The sequence below is a fragment of the Asterias amurensis genome, chromosome 12 (genome assembly GCF_032118995.1).
Source record: "Asterias amurensis chromosome 12, ASM3211899v1".
Taxonomy (NCBI): Eukaryota; Metazoa; Echinodermata; class Asteroidea; order Forcipulatida; family Asteriidae; genus Asterias; species Asterias amurensis.
In genome coordinates, this window is record NC_092659.1 from 4,215,345 (window position 1) to 4,231,477 (window position 16,133).

Genomic DNA, 16,133 nt, shown 5'->3' on the forward strand with positions numbered 1-16,133 from the left:
AATGGCCGACGTGTTAGTCGACGAGGTAAAAGGAAAACCACGCAATTTCCAGGCATGTTTGTGTGGATCATTGTATTCTACTTTTACAACATCTTTCTACCCATATGCATTTTATAAAAACGGTTACAAACGCTTTTCAAAGACCAACTCGACCGATTCAAGGCAACGTGTTCCTTTAAAAATATTAACTTAAAATTTAGCTTTCTTGTTATCCTGATGATGATTGTAAATTCTACTCCTTTACAACAAGAAAATCCGATTAGGTTTTAAAGCCTATCCAACAAGTACTTTGTCAATTGCGATTTTATTTAAAGGCAGTGGACACTATTGGTAATTACTCAAACTAATTATCAGCATAAAACCTCACTTGGTAACAAGTAATGGGGAAAGGCTGATAGTATAAAACATTGTGAGAATCGGCTCCATCTGAAGTGACAGAGTTTTCGAGAAAGAAGTAATTTTCCATGAATTTGATTTCAAGACCTCAAGTTTAGAATTTGAGGTCTCGAAATCAAGCATTGAAAGCACTCAACTTCGTGTGACAAGGGCATTTTTTATTTCATTCATATCTCGCAACTTCGACGACCAACTTAGCTCAAATTTTCGCAGGTTTGTTTTTTTATGCATATGTTTAGATACACCAAGTGAGAAGACTGGTCTTTGACAATTACCAATAGTGTCCACTGCCTTTAACTTCAAAATAATTTGAATTATAAAGGAATCGCCGTTGGAAAAGATGACACATGACACTGACATCTTACTTAAAAGTTAAACATTACATTTTATTATTAGATATATTTTTGCAAACAAGACAAAAACATGAACATATACATCTAAGTGTAACATAATATATATATTTATAACACACCTCTTGCTTGTTTTGTATTCTGGTTGGCTGAAACAAGGTCACGTGTGATGAAATGATGTAGTCTAGTGATCGCGCGCGCGTGTTTTGCGGGAACTAGTACCTGAGCGGGCACTAGTCTTTGAAAATAGTGCCCGGTTACAGCGCCCACTCTGGACTTGAACCGTGAACTGTAACTACAAAACATTTCCAGATTTCTGTTCTTATTTGACATTAAAGACCGAGCTGTGTTATAAAACACATATTGACTGGCATAATTTGGTAACTAGTGTACGTCTATTCCCTCTCGGGCCTGTGAGTGACCAGAAGAGGGACCTTATTCTGGTCACCCAAAGTCCCTCGGGGGAATAGACGTACACTAGTTACCTCATTGCCAGTCAATTTGTGTATAATATATATCTGCTAATGAAACCAAGGATGCCTTGTAAGTGAAGTTAGTGAACTTAAATCACTGTAGCTCACAAGCCTGATGGAAACCTGTAAACAAGGGTGCTTGATGTGTACACACAATTTGAAAAAGGTCATAATTCTGCTTCTGGTACAGGTTTGTTAAACCACCTTTAATTAAGATCGTCTCGGTGAAGGCACTAACTCCGGCATTGACAATATTATTTACTTAATGAAATTACCAAAAATGAGAGACTGAGTAACACGAGAACAACTATTATGATACTATTTCAAAAAAGAAACTTGAAAACCATCTAAAGTATTTCCTAAAAGTATTTCGGTCAAATGCTGAAACTAAATCGCTAGCCATACAACATATCTGCTTGTTTCAGTTTGTGAGTATTGCATGATTTGTATGTACTTCTTTTTAAAGTACTGCGGGACAAAACACCACATAAAGAATCAAACCCAAGAACACTTGGCGCCATCTTGTGACAATGTGCTTCCTAAAATAATGTGTGGTCGTGGGTTCGATTGCACATGGGCTCCTTGCAGACCCCCAACCCCCAATCCCAACATCAAGAATCATCATAATGGATTAGGATGCATTATGAGGTAATTCGGCCAACTTTACGGGCAATTTGAAACCACAGTCATGCGTACCGCGTTAGCCTTTTGGCAAGGCCTCCGTGGCTTGGACAGCTTCATAGAGCTGATTTCCCAAGCGAATTGAAGGGGAGACCACGCACTGGTGCAGGCATGAGTGCCTTTTACAACTTGATTGCCATTTTTCTTTTTTTTTTATCTCGTCTTTTGCTACTAAATCGGTAGCAAAAGTCCATTTCACAGAACCATTTATTAAATTGGTCAGTGAACAACGCGGCTGCGTTAAGAGTATAAGCACTTGACGCTCCCGAAAGCTAATGCAACTTGCCCGAAAAGATGGCGTCTATTTGGGAACTATATCTATAATTATACAGAATATTTATGAATTCTACTGCCATCTATAGTCTGAGCCTAATTTCACAAAGTCTGTAAGCACAAAAAGACTTGCTAAGCACAACAAATCTTTTGCTTAACAATAATTAGGTTACCAGCCGGAATACCATTCAGTTACCATTGCTTCGACTGGTACCCCGTTCTCTTTTTACCCAATAAATTTGCAAAGCAAAATGTTCTACTTGACAGCTTTATGAAAATAGGCCCTGATTATTATTCTGAAAGTTATGTATGGAGTACCAAAAGTGGACAAACAATTTTCATCAAAATTTTTGAAGGCAGAAATTAAAAATTTTATAAGGGGACTGTGTTTAAACATAATTTCTAATTTTACTCTACCAGGTTTTTGGGGGAAATGGATTGTCGGCTTTTGGTCCTCCATAGTTATGCTCCTCAGTGACCCAGAGTCCATAAAGTCTGGTCTTCATAGGAGTTTCAGCCCGGTGTTGTTTCATTTACTGACGACGGGCAGCCAGCAGGGCTGCGAGACCCAAGGCGATGGTAGTCATCAGCACAAGTGGTACGGTAACGGATGATGCTATCAAAAAAAGATATATAAAAATAATATAGGTGGCGTGTCATGGCCTAGCGGTTAAGAGCACCGGATTCAAACTCTGGTGTTTCTAGTCAGCAGAGTGTGGGTTCGAGTCCCAGTCGTGACACCTGTGTCCTTAAACAAGGCACTTAACCAGAGATACTGTTCGAAATTTCGAGACCACACCGCCTCTTTCGGAGCCAACACTCCCACAAAAGAGATTTACACAGTTTACTATTTATTTAAAGTTTCTTATTACACTTAACCATGATGCTTCGTCCTTCGGATGGGACCTAAAGCCGCTGGTCCCGTGTGTGTTTTGTAACGCACGTAAAAAACGATGTACTTATCAAACAGAGAAGGGATTCACCCCGGTGTTCCTGGTTTGATTTGCAGCATATTGCGCCACAGCACTTTGTAAACCATTACCATAAAGGAGTATGTCTCATAATTCAAACGTAGTTCCACATACCTTGCAGGGAAATACTGAATAATGTTAAAGCGCCTTGCGCGTCACTGGGTGACGGATATGCGAGCTATATTATAAGAAGCCATTTGTTATTGTTAGTTTTAAAAACATTTTGTGTAGTTATAAGCGTATGTACTTTCTTTCCAATTGTTGTTGGTGTTTTTGAATGGTGTTATTTATTGTTTGATTAGCATTCACTGGATATGTACATGTAATGTTTTTTTTTTTTTTTTTTTTTTTTTTTTTTTTACATGGTCTCTGCTGCGCCTTGAACAACTGATTGGATTGATTTGGCGCATTACAAATACCCATTATTATTATTATTTATTATTTAGCTATAATAATTGCTAGTATTTTGTTTTCCTTTACTGACTTTATTCATTACAAAGAACAGTAATCTCACCTGTTGATGATGGTGTTGTGCTAGCTATTGACGAAGAGGGAAGAACAATAAAATAGTTATTAGATTGTTTTAGTATAAGTGTAAATATTACAATTAATGAAAACAATAATACAAATAGAAAGCAGAAGAACAAAATGAGAAACGAATTGAGTGGGTTTGTAATCTACTTTCAGACTGTTTTTTGTATGAACATAAACTCCCGCAGAAATATAATATAAAAAAAATGAATAACAAATAGTTTTAGAGTTCCCATCAAACAAATAGTATTATTTGTTAAACTATTTGTAGAATTTAGTTCAACGTGTTATGTTTTTGTTGTATTTTCTAATAACTGGTCATAAATCCATAAAACCATACATAAATCCGTACCTTAACTGAGAATGAAGGTGCATGTCATGTAGTTTACCCTTAAGAAAAAAAAGTGAAAATCACATAGCAATGACTTCAGGAGAGTCGCGTGGATCCGTGGTATGCCTACATGGCTTAAATAATTTTCGCGATATTGTTTAACTAATTTCTCACAAACTATACAGCACCTCATGTAAGCTTTATACTATCATTATCTCTAAACTAAAAGTTTAATGTAAATCTGTGAAACGTAAATTGTGTTTGTTGTCGTATCAAGAAGTACCATGACCCTTTAACCGATCTAGACTAGTGTTGGAATCTTGTGACTGTGCGTTTGTGATACAGCTTCGATAAACTTACGGGTTTTGGTGAATTCCATCACATCAGATGTAACATTCGTGTAAAAGTAGTTCCGGTTAGGATCCCCTTTCACAATGGTGGCCCTATTTTCACAAAACGTGAATGACAGGAGGAAAACCACTGTTAGTAATGATTAAGAGGTATCTACTAAAAAGGACTTAACGCTTGATAACCTAGTTTTAAAGCCATTGGACCCTTTCGGTACAGAAAAAACAAAAAAAGTTCACAGATTTTGCAAATAATTTACATGGTTTACAGAAGGTAATGGTGAAAGACTTCTCTTGAAATATTAGTCCATGAAATGCTTTACTTTTTGAGAAAACGGTAAAACAATATAAATTCTCGTTAGCGAGAATTACGGATTTATTTTAAACACCATGTCATGACATGGCGAAACGCGCGGAAACAAGAGTGGGTTTTCCCGTTTTTTTCTCCCGACTCCGATGACCGATTGAGCCAAAATTTTCACAGGTTTGTTGTTTTATATATAAGTTGTGATACACGAAGTGTGGGACTTGGACAATACTGTTTACCGAAAGGGTCCAATGGCTTTAAATGAGTTACCGAGGTTTTTATTGCAACCTCGCAGCCCGGGTTTTGGCCAACCAAGGTTGGAAAACTATGGGAAGCCAAAAAAAAAAAAAAGCAAAAACAGATAGCCACACAATCATTTTCAAAAATAGTGTCGAGTGTGTTGGAAGCCGAGCGACCAATCATGGGATGTATTTACTTCAAATGAAAAGTTAAAATTGGTATTGGTACGCCACCAATTCTTTTCGTATGACCGTGACGTCACGAGAGTTTCATAGAAGCAAGTAAAAACAGACAGAGTCACTCCACAGAGGCTCCTGAAGACTCACTTGAACATGATTGGTCCTTCGTCTTGCTTCGGGGCATTCCAGGTGGCTTCAATCGTGGTCCGCTCGTTGCCATTAGAGTGGCCCCATGACGACTGCAGACGAAATATAACAAACAAACAAAATAGTATTACAAACCGTAATACGAGAAGTAATATAGTGCGCCACCATGTGCCCGTCCAAGACGAGTCAACTAACCCTCCTTGTAGACTAGTCACCTTTCTTTATCAAGGATAAAGACAGACGTTCGCTTCAAATAACCATCGATTTCATTTGATTAAGATTTCATTGGATAAACGTACACTGACGTACGCTTTTTATATCTGTGTTTTGATTGGTCCGAGGTAAATCTGACTTCCAACTGTCGACTTCAGACCAGCAACGAGTATGTACAAGTGACACACTCACTCGAACGACTCGTCTGGAAGCCTAGTCATACACGCCAACAGCATTCCGCGTTTTCGCTTCAGTGTCCCCGGTTCCCCTCAGCGCGTAACGCAGCATGCAACAGGCAGGGTTTCCAAAATGGTTGGCCGCATTTTAAAGATGCTATATCAGATTTTTGGCCCTAAACATTACAAAATAGATTTGTTTTTAGTGAATGGTAATTCAAAGAGTATCACCCGCTCTAACAAAAAAAAAAAGTTAAACTTTTTCTTTTAGTGGTCAGGAACCATGAATTTATTTTTAAACGTTTCGTATAAAACACGTTAGAATTTGGTCACGTGATATATTGTCGGGATCCCAACAAAAACTAGTTTTGAGCACTTTATTTCACTGCTACTAATAATTGGCGGACTTTTTCGAGCAATGGCTCAAATGGAAGCTTGTAACTTTCTCCACCCCCATCAAAATACCTTTTAAATTTTAAATTAAAAAAATCTGACATAGAATCTTTAACCATTACGCCTCTCTTGATATTTATGCATGAGGTATGTCACAGTGCTAACCCAAAACGAGGCGATGGGCGCAGCTTCTGCAAGTGATGGGGGACTTGCGCCCATAGCCTCATTTTAGGTAAGAATTTTGACGTCATGCATAATATTAAGAGAGGAGTATGGTCATAGAGAAGGGACGGTCGACCAGCCTGGGTTCGAGTTGAAACCTCTTTGGTTAAAAATAGTCAACCTTCATAATAAGTCAACCATGGTGCACACTCGAACAACATCATAGTCTACGGGTGAAGCTATAGAAGGTGGATACTCACATTAGCGACAGTACACTTCAGTAGCTGTGTTCCAGTTGGTGCACCAAAGAACGTTCCGATTGCTTCATCGGTGTCCATGGAGAGATGAGTACGGCGTGCTTGAATGAAGAAGCCCTTGAACATAGTTGCCCCCGTACCGGCAATGGTTACTGGTAATAATAATCCACATGAAAAAAAAAATTAAGTTGAGATCGTGAATGTTGTTTTGTTTTTAGCAATTTTAGGGTGATTGTTCATTTATTTGTCTTGATGTTTTATTTTACTGTGTGTTTGTTCAGGGGCAGTCAGGTTGGTGTAGTGGTGCCAATTGCTTCGCTTTCCACATCTAGCAACCCCGGTTCAAATCCCATCGGGGGTAGCCTACTATTTGGATTGGGTTTTCAGTCCCTACATTGAGTGCATGGATTTTTACTGGAATAATTCCCTAGGGTTTCCCTCCCATCTAAAAACTGACATCCTTCACCATCTTCTCTTCGTTTCGCTCTGATTAAAGTGTTACGAATAAAGATCCAGATACGAGTAACTGTCTCGTCCTTTTCTGAGATTAGACTAGTCTTAAAGGCAGTGGACACTATTGGTAATCACTTAAAATAATTATTAGAATAAAACTTCACTTGGTAACGAGTAATGGGGAAAGGTTGATAGTATGAAACATTGTGAGAAACGGCTCCCTCTGAAGTGAAGTAGTCTTCGGGAAAGAAGTAATTTTCCACGAATTTGATTTCGAGACCTCAGATTTAGAATTTTGAGGTCTCGAACTCAAGCATCTGTGACAAGGATGTTTTTTCTTTCATAGTTATCTCGCAACTTCGACTACCAATTGAGCTCAAATTTTCACAGGTTTGTTATTTTATGCATAATATGTTGAGATACACCAAGTTAGAAGACTGGTCTTTGACAATTATCAATAGTGTTCAGTGTCTTTAACTTGTAAAATCCAGACCAGCAGCCGATTTCACGAAACCCTACGGTATAATCTTATCCCGAGTTGGGCAGGTAACTCGTCCTAAACTTAGGACGGGTTCAATGCGTCCCAACGCCTTCGGATATACGGAACTGAACTCTTTCTTAATCGTAATATTATTACTTTTAATACAGGAAGAGTTTGATGAAATCGACGGCAGGTCACAGATTATGAACGCATAAAATTGCACTTTACCTGTCACTGTACCACCGGCATAGTACATATCCGAACTCGTGGTGATCGTGTACGGCGGGTTGTCCTTGTCTGTAGCCTCACTCACACCACCGTTGTGTCCCGTCGGAATCATGTCTGTACACAGCCCAGCATCACCCACGGGTGGACCTCTACTGTAAGCCAGTGCAGCTGGGACAAGGAAAAGCAGTACGATGGCGTACATATTCGGTTGCTTGAGATGAGTCTTGTCGACTGTGAAATGTGTGGACAGATTAACGACAGCAACGAAAAAGAAAGAGCAGACGATATTACATTTTTTTTTATCGCGCATAATATGACATTTTAAGATTGCGGACACACTGCTGCATAGGTTGGTTTTGGTAAATATGTCTATATGCACCAAAACCAAGTGTCAGCCATACCTCTATTCGTCACAGAAAACCTATACAATTTGAAAGGATAGTTTATTTTATACCCTTGTCTAGAATTGCAGCACATGGTACAGATAGAAGAAACGGCAGCAAGCTCCACTACAGTAGTAGGAGGGGGGAATTAGTTTTCAGAGACCTGCATGTACTGTGGTCTTTTAAAATACAATAGTACAAGCCATTTTGACGAGAATGAACAGAGAAGGACTTTTTCAAACATGCATTCCTGTGGAGCATTCTTCTTTTGTTATTTACTTTGTCACTGCACTTAACACTTTCCCATAGACTATGTACCCCTGTACACAAATTTCTTTAGAATTTCCATGTGGAGACCATTTTAGTTTGTTCATTTTTTGGTTTGTCCTTGGTTTCCATGAAGCACCGAAAACGAGCCCAGGAATGTACTACCATTAATAACATTCGTAGAAAAAGAACAAGCGAGTGACCTTAAAGGAACACGTTGCCTTGGATCGGACGAGTTGTTTGTCTATAAAAAGCGTTTGTAACCATCTTTTGTTAAATTGATATGGTTAGAAAGATGTTTTAAAAGTAGAATACAATGATCCACACAAGTTTACCTCGAAATTGCGGTTTGCATTTTACTGTGCGAACGAACACGGTCGGCCATTTATGGGAGTCAAAATAAACAGATAAACAAAATATCCAACATCATAATAAAACATAAAAGGGAACACTAGTTGTGTGATAACAATAAATACTAGAGAAAATTGGCCCCACAACTCTTGCTGGAATAAAAAACCATGTCGAAATATACCATTGTTATCCATTAACGACGTTTTGTAGTCACTTTGGTTGGGGAGTGAGGAATCTAGCAAAAACACACGAAAATACCATGGCTGGGACATTAATTTATGCACCAGACAAATCTATATATGGATATTCTTTTGAATATTTTATGTTGTGCATATAGTCTATATAGATTCATGGTCCGTTGAATATCATTGTTTCAAGGACTGACGATTGCACTTTTAGTATTGTCACTGTTAAACTGGTTCCATTGTGTGCTGTCTGTTACCCTCCACACATAGATTTACTTGTGAATAGTAGCTGTGTATGATTCATGGTTCGCTGAATAATGTGGCGATTACAAACTTTTATCATTTTGAACTGAATGCTTGATTTATTATCTAGAGGTAAATGCTTGAGGCCAGTAAAAATAATGTGCACGTACACCATGTAGTTTTTCTTGGAAACCGTTTGCTAACAGCCATTTCTGTTACCCTTTGAAATAAAATCAGAAAATTTATAAGTTTGCTTGTTGCATAAAATTAAATTGAAGATGATGCCTCAATTGATTTTTACAATCAGAGCTTGACTCTAGACTGGGAACGTGTTGGATTCCATGCACACTACAAGTGGTTCAATAGGTAGTGCACTTCCAATACTTATGCTGATGTTCTCATGATTTGTCAGCATCAACAGGAGGTTCCAACAACTTTGTCCTCTCCTGCTTTCAAAAACACCAACATGATTTACATACGACGTGCTGTACACAGACTACGTTTGTACAGCTTTCATGAAGATACAATGATCTTGTTAATTGAACGTTAATTACTCGTTAATTAATCACGTTGTGAACCAAATTTGTACACATCTGTATGAGTTAACACAATCTACTTCCATGACATGTAAAATTTCCGCGAACCGATTAAATAGTGTGTAAACTCCATTATACGGTGCCCTCTAATGGCTATCGTTTCATTGTAGACTTCGTGGACGAACAAATTTGCAAATCATTGAAACTTTTCAAAGACTTTCTAACATTAAAGCATAATTTCCCTTTTTACACAACCAACGCCTCTTAAAAAAATTCACAGAGTTTGCAACATTTATTTCCTTGTAGCTGACAACCAAAATTGCAAATCATTGCAACTCTATAATTTCACAGATTTCGCAACAAAGAAGTATTTCCTTGTGTATACGTTTACGTACAAAATTGCAAATCGTTGCAACTGTATACAAATTACAGATCAGATCATGCTTTATCATTTATGAGGCTTCATATGTAAACAACTTTAAGCTAATGTGTATTTACTTTAGATGCAAGTAAACTTACACAACAAAATTTCATGTGCTTGTCCATCGTATAGCATTATTTAAACAGTTCGAACAATCTGCATTTTCGTTTGCACTTATTTGACATGTAATGGTGACTGCTCTGTGTTCTAACACCCCTAGTGTTCCGAAAACACTTGTTCCAACACCCCCTTGTTCCAACACCCATTGTTCCGACACCCCAATGTTCCGACACCCCTATATTCTAACACCCATATGTTTTAACAAACCTATGTTCCAACAAACTATATGTTTCGACACCCTTAAGTTCCGACATCCCTATGTTCCAACAAACATACGTTCAGAAAGACACTCATGATTTACACGCTTTAGGGCTGTAGAACTAGGAAAATACACAATGCGGGTTTCATGGTGTCTTACCGTCGTATTACAAACATACGTGACATAATAGCCATAGCTTTATCCACGTATCACTTTCAGTCTGGTAGCCGGGGATAACTTGATGCAGTCGTTTCAGTCATATTTAATATCAAATAGAAATATATTACTTGGTTTGCGGTAACGCCATGTGTGTATCTACGGTCTTCTGAGCTTGTCTGGCTTTATAATCTACTTGCCAGATAGAACTAGGGAACTATAGTCTTGCTTTACATTCTGCTGGTATATCACAAACAAATACAAGTTCTCAGAAGAAAATAACCTACATGGCAAGTAGATGTACACACATGGCGTTACCGTACAAAATATATATTGATACATGCAATGCCACAAATGCCATAATTTAAGATAAGATTGGTGTAACAAACTTCAGCTTATCTCAACATTCTTATCATGTATGACATTGCATATTCAACCTATCGTTTTGTAAACTTTATTTAGTTCCCACCAAATTTTATAAACCACTGTGTCATGTGTTTAATAGCTTGGACAGTATTTCAAAAGTTCTGATAAAATTTGTTTTCATTCATGAAAAGTGTATTTATTTAAAATAAAGTTTTATACATTTCAACCTGTGTGTGATGGTTGAAATTTCACATGCGTTCGTAATAGTTTGCTTTGTTTGCTTACATCAGCATGTATGCTCGATGTATAACGATGCTTTTAATAATGGTGCCCAACGAATACATCTAATTTATTATAATACACCTAATTAATCAATTAACAGAAAGTACACAAAGTTTGACTAAACTTTTTACCCTCACACCGAAAGGCAATTCTTACACATGGCGTCATCACAATGAACTGTGATGTAATAGAGACATACCTCAACCCTAATTCATGCAATGCATCAATTAATTCCTACCAACGATTTCCTAAAAAGGAATTGCGGTGGTCTCATACATAATCATGAAATGACACAATCGCAAACTTTACACTCTAAAAACAGTGTCAAGATTTTCAAGCAAAAGTGTTGTACATTTATTTTTTGTGTGTCCACATGTTAACCTAAAACATATTTATTTGTGTTTGAATGCTTATACAAATCTTTGAGCAGGTATCATTTCAACGAGTTTAAAAAGTAAACACAATTTTATTGTGTAGTTTCATAATAAAGCCAAGTATTATTTACCTTTCTTTTTGTAGTAGAGCTGTCCTTCTGAAACAGGCCCAACTGACGCAGCACAATCACTGAGTTTCAGCGTTGATCGAGTGGTGTTTATAACCTAACTCCGAATGAGTTGTAACCTTTTGTCAAAGCCTTTATGGCTCGGGCAGCTTCGTATATCTGCGTTTCCAAGCGACTGGAACGGGAGACTATACGCACATGCGATAGGCGATACTCGCACGCGTGGTCTCTTATTCCAGTCGCTCCGCTCTTTACGAGAAGCTGTCCAGGCCCAGAAGGCCTTGGCAAAAGGCTAGGTGAGCGATGATTATTATTGGTATTAGAGTTTGGTATATTGTCGGATCACCATGACTGGTTTCGATGAGGAAGTAGCCACCATGGTTCCTTGGTAACTATCAAGGCTTTATGTAAATGAGCATCATTATTAATGGATTTTAGGTCTGGTTCGTTTCCGGAGAAACAAAAGAAGAAAAAAAACACCAATACTTCGTTCACAGGAATGACACCAGGGTAATTGCTGTGACTCTGTATAATGAATGTAACATGGAAATAAACTGGTAATAATAAGCTTTACATTAGTGGCGTCCCGGTGACTGGGCCGATCACAGTCATGCCATCTTTATCAGCTCCCTTTATAGGAGTATACATCCCCAGGCTGTCGAGATGATTAGTGTTTTGTGTTGCATTTTGTAGCGCAACATCCCGCTGTAATATAAAAGCGATTGTCTGAACTGCCGGATTCAAAAGAACCTTTTTGGTCGCGCGTGCGATCACCTTATCGATGAAGCACTTAATAATCTTTGGACTGATGAAGCCAAACACAGTTTGTTCTTACTCTATAACCAAAATAGTTGCCAAGCAACCTCAAGCTCGGCACAGCTTGGTACCATTGTACTCCTTGTTTGTTGTATCCTATTGGTTACTATGCAAATTTGCCTTGTACTCTGTTTTATATGTCATGTTGACACCAATATTGCGAATCTATTCGCAGTATTCAAATGGTGACCATAGAGTAATTAACCTGTACCCTCTGGCTGATTTCTTAATGCCGCTTAAGCACAAAAACAGCTAAGCACAACAAAATAATGCTTACCAGAATATGGTTGCCAGCCAAACTGCCATGCCACTTGTACAATTTGCGATTTATATCCTACTCATTTCTTGTTAGCAGACAATATTTGTTAAGCAATATTTTCTGCCTAAGCAGCTGTTTTGGGCCCTGGTCAGTGGCCGGTTGATTAGCCATGACAATGTTTGAACTCATAGTTTCCGTTAGACTTTTGGACAAGTCGGTTGCTGTTTAGCGCAGTGGCGACTCTCTGGCGAGAGGACTGATCTGCGCAAGAGGTCTGCTCTGCGCCCAAAAAAAAAAATTCTCTGCTCAGACGGCTGCACTGCGCGAAAGCTCTGCTCCGCGAGAAAGGGCTGTTCTGCACAAACCGCAGCTCTGCGCAAGAGGGCCGCTCTGCGCAAAAGGATAGTTATATGCCAAATGGGCTGCTCTGCGCAAGAGGGCTGCTCTGCGCGAGAGGACTGCTGTCGTCCTACTACTAATCTCATTTAAAGTGAGAGCAGTAGTCGTGAGAGCAGTAGTATTGCACAGTGCAGCAGTGTCGCGAGATACGAGAAGCCGTTTCACTATCACCGCGACAGCCTTAACGACTTGTCCACAAGTCTATACAAAATATGAGCAATCTTTCATCCTAAACGATGAAATCAGCTTGAGTTGTGTCTGAGAGGGTTATCAAGAGTCTACGCCACTAGCCTACTGGGTGTACCGGTGTAAAAAAAAATTCTTTATACTCATCAAAATTGCAACTGTCGCAGTGCTATTTAATAGCGAATTTGCTTGTCTTCTAAATCGATTGAAAAAAAGGAATGCTTCAAAGAGAATCAGGACAATTTTTGAGGATAGAAATTCAACCCAAAATCTCCTTGGAGGTGTGGCAGGAGATTCTGACCCCCCCCCCCCCCGGTTATTAATCTGTTATCCCCCCCCCCACCCTCATGGCGAGCTATGCACAAACTACTTCGCATAGCGCCCTCTTTTGAAACATCCTCTTCCAGCCAGCCCATGTTAATTTCCCTTGGGGTCCCTAGTCTCCGGCGGACGGAATTTCCGATGAGGAACCCTTGTTTTTTCTTGCTGGCTCGAGAGCATTACGCCCTCTGTTGAAACTGATACGATGTCTGTCTTATGGAATGGCTCTCACGTCAAATTCAGTTTCGGGTGCATTACTTTTTCTTAACATTCAGAGTGGAAGAAGTATCACACGTTTTAACTCACTTTGAATGTAGGGTATTTGGGAATTGTGTTTTGTGTCGACATAAGTCTGATATATAGGCAACAAAATCATGAAAGATACACAGAATGTCATGTGGAATTCCTAGCTGAACCAAGTGTCCAAAATGATGTGAAATTTCTTTAAAGCGATGGACGGTCACCTTTATCAATGACCAATGTTACCACTTCGTGTATCCTAACATATGCATACAATAACAAATTTATCATTGGTAATTGAAGTTTGAAGAGAATACGCCTCTCTTAATATTTATGCATTGCGTCATAATTCTTACCCAATGGCTATGGGCGCACTTCCCCCATCACTTGCAGTGGCTGCGCCCATCGCCTCGTTTTGAGTTAACATTGTAATGTACCTCATGCATAAATATTAAGAGAGGCGTATAATATAAAAACCTCACATGTTGCACAACTAATTTGTGTGCCATGCCAACCAGCAATGGAAAGGTGTATAGTCAATACATTGAATACCAACACCGACCAATGGTTGCCATGTACGACACAGTGCTCATGTTTATTCATAGCCGTAATTGGTTTTCAATAATCCAAACCAATCTCGATTAGGGCCATTTGCTCAACCTAGGTCGTCCATCCATCTCTCGATGAATCACCTGAGGAAATTCAAACACCATCATTTCTTATTTACCCAAGATAATGCATAGTTCCGGGAATGGGGTTCGATATTGGTGTTTAGCCGGAAACTTTACCGCAAGGACAAGATGAGATATAATGACCGCAAAGATGAACAAGTTAGCGCTTTGGGTAATCTTGGGAAATGTAAAGCCTGCATCTTGACAAATTATTTTTTTTTTTTTTTTTATTTTTTTTTTAAGTCTACTTGCGCAAGATTTACTGTCTTACCATCATGTCAAGGAGTTACGACACAAGAGTTGTGTATGTTGAAGTATCTTTGTCGATGAAATGAGATTATATATTAATTTGTTTCCAAATATTGCTAAAGTCCTTGATATGGAGCTCATGCTTTGACAATCCCGAGACATTCATTTCCTTTTCCACTGTGCCGTCTCAACATTAATAGAACCATTGGTTGTTTGAGTGGTTGTATTGAGTTGTAATCAATAACATCAACTGAGCGGCTGTAAGTCTTCAGTACATCTTCGGGGTAGTGGGATGAGATACAAGTTTGCCTGGTTTAAGCTGATGAATATATGTCACTAGTTTGGCAAAACATACGCCAAAATACCTGTATCTCTATGCTCATCTTTGGAGTAGCCCCCCCCCCCCCCTCCCCCACCCCCTTTGACGTCAGAAATAAAATGCGGGTTCGAATTCACACTATTTGTTCGGAATTACACATACATTAGACCAAGAGTACGATACCTAACCTGACCTGACCTGACCCGGTTCGACCTTATTAAACACATATATAGCGTGTGTGGACACGATAAGAAGAATACCATAACATATCCCAACTTATGGTCAATACCAAGAAGTAATTTGTTTATGCTTACAATTATTTTGAGATTAGACGCCTCCAGACCATTCAACCCCATGGTCTGAACATCCAAGAAGGAAACGACTAATAAACCTTTTGTTTTGCCGTCTCCTTTTTTCCCCATAGCCTTTTAGCCTGAGCCTCATTCACTAATAAATTACTTATTACCCAACCTCACCACCCTTGATGTTGTCCTTTGTGTTTCCATCTTCTTGCTTGTGGTCAAGCCGGTCCCTTCCCTTCACCCCCCCCCTTTTTGTCCCCCTATTCATTGTTTACCCCCTGCTTTTTTATGTATGCTTTCTAACCCCATTCATGTATTTCCACTTCACTGCTTATGTTTCACTTAGTTACCTGTTCATGTTTGTTGTGTTGTCATTTAGCCTTAGAGAAAGACTCTGCTAGGGTCGAAACGTCAGGCCATTAACTATTTTTTGCAATTATTTTGAGTAATGACAAATACTGTTCCGTGCCTTGTGCTGAAATTCTCTAGATTTGAAAGGGACTAAGACGAATCCAATAACATGGAGTGACATTAAATTTACTGCTCACAATTATAGTATCTCTTAACTACAAAAGCATCCAATCCACTGAGTGTTTTAACCCGTCAATGGTGCGGCACTATGACGTCAGTATGCTTGTGGGGTACCCTTTCATTGAATGTCCAACGTGGAAGCTGCCCTTGTGTAGGCATTATGACGTCAGTATGCTTGTGGGGTACCCTGTCATTGGATGTCCAACGTGGAAGCATGCCCTTGTGTAGGCATTATGACGT

At 39.0% G+C, this 16,133-nt stretch overlaps 1 protein-coding gene across 2 annotated transcripts; it reads right to left on the reverse strand.

The window, feature by feature from the left end:
• Positions 1 to 94: 94 nt before the first annotated feature.
• LOC139945503 (putative defense protein Hdd11-like) lies at positions 95 to 11,759 on the reverse strand. 2 transcript variants are annotated; one of them, XM_071942872.1, is made up of 7 exons: positions 11,604 to 11,759; positions 7,590 to 7,820; positions 6,431 to 6,579; positions 5,227 to 5,318; positions 4,367 to 4,449; positions 3,659 to 3,682; positions 95 to 2,789 (listed from the first exon to the last, which is right to left on the reverse strand). In XM_071942872.1, the coding sequence occupies exons 2-7, from the start codon at positions 7,789 to 7,791 to the stop codon at positions 2,707 to 2,709; spliced, it is 633 nt and encodes a 210-aa protein (XP_071798973.1). In that variant the 5' UTR covers positions 7,792 to 7,820; positions 11,604 to 11,759; the 3' UTR covers positions 95 to 2,706. The 2 variants fall into 2 exon arrangements, with proteins under 2 accessions (XP_071798973.1, XP_071798972.1); XM_071942871.1 differs by having other exon boundaries at positions 7,590 to 7,847; positions 11,604 to 11,756.
• Between the last annotated feature and the right edge of the window lie 4,374 nt (positions 11,760 to 16,133).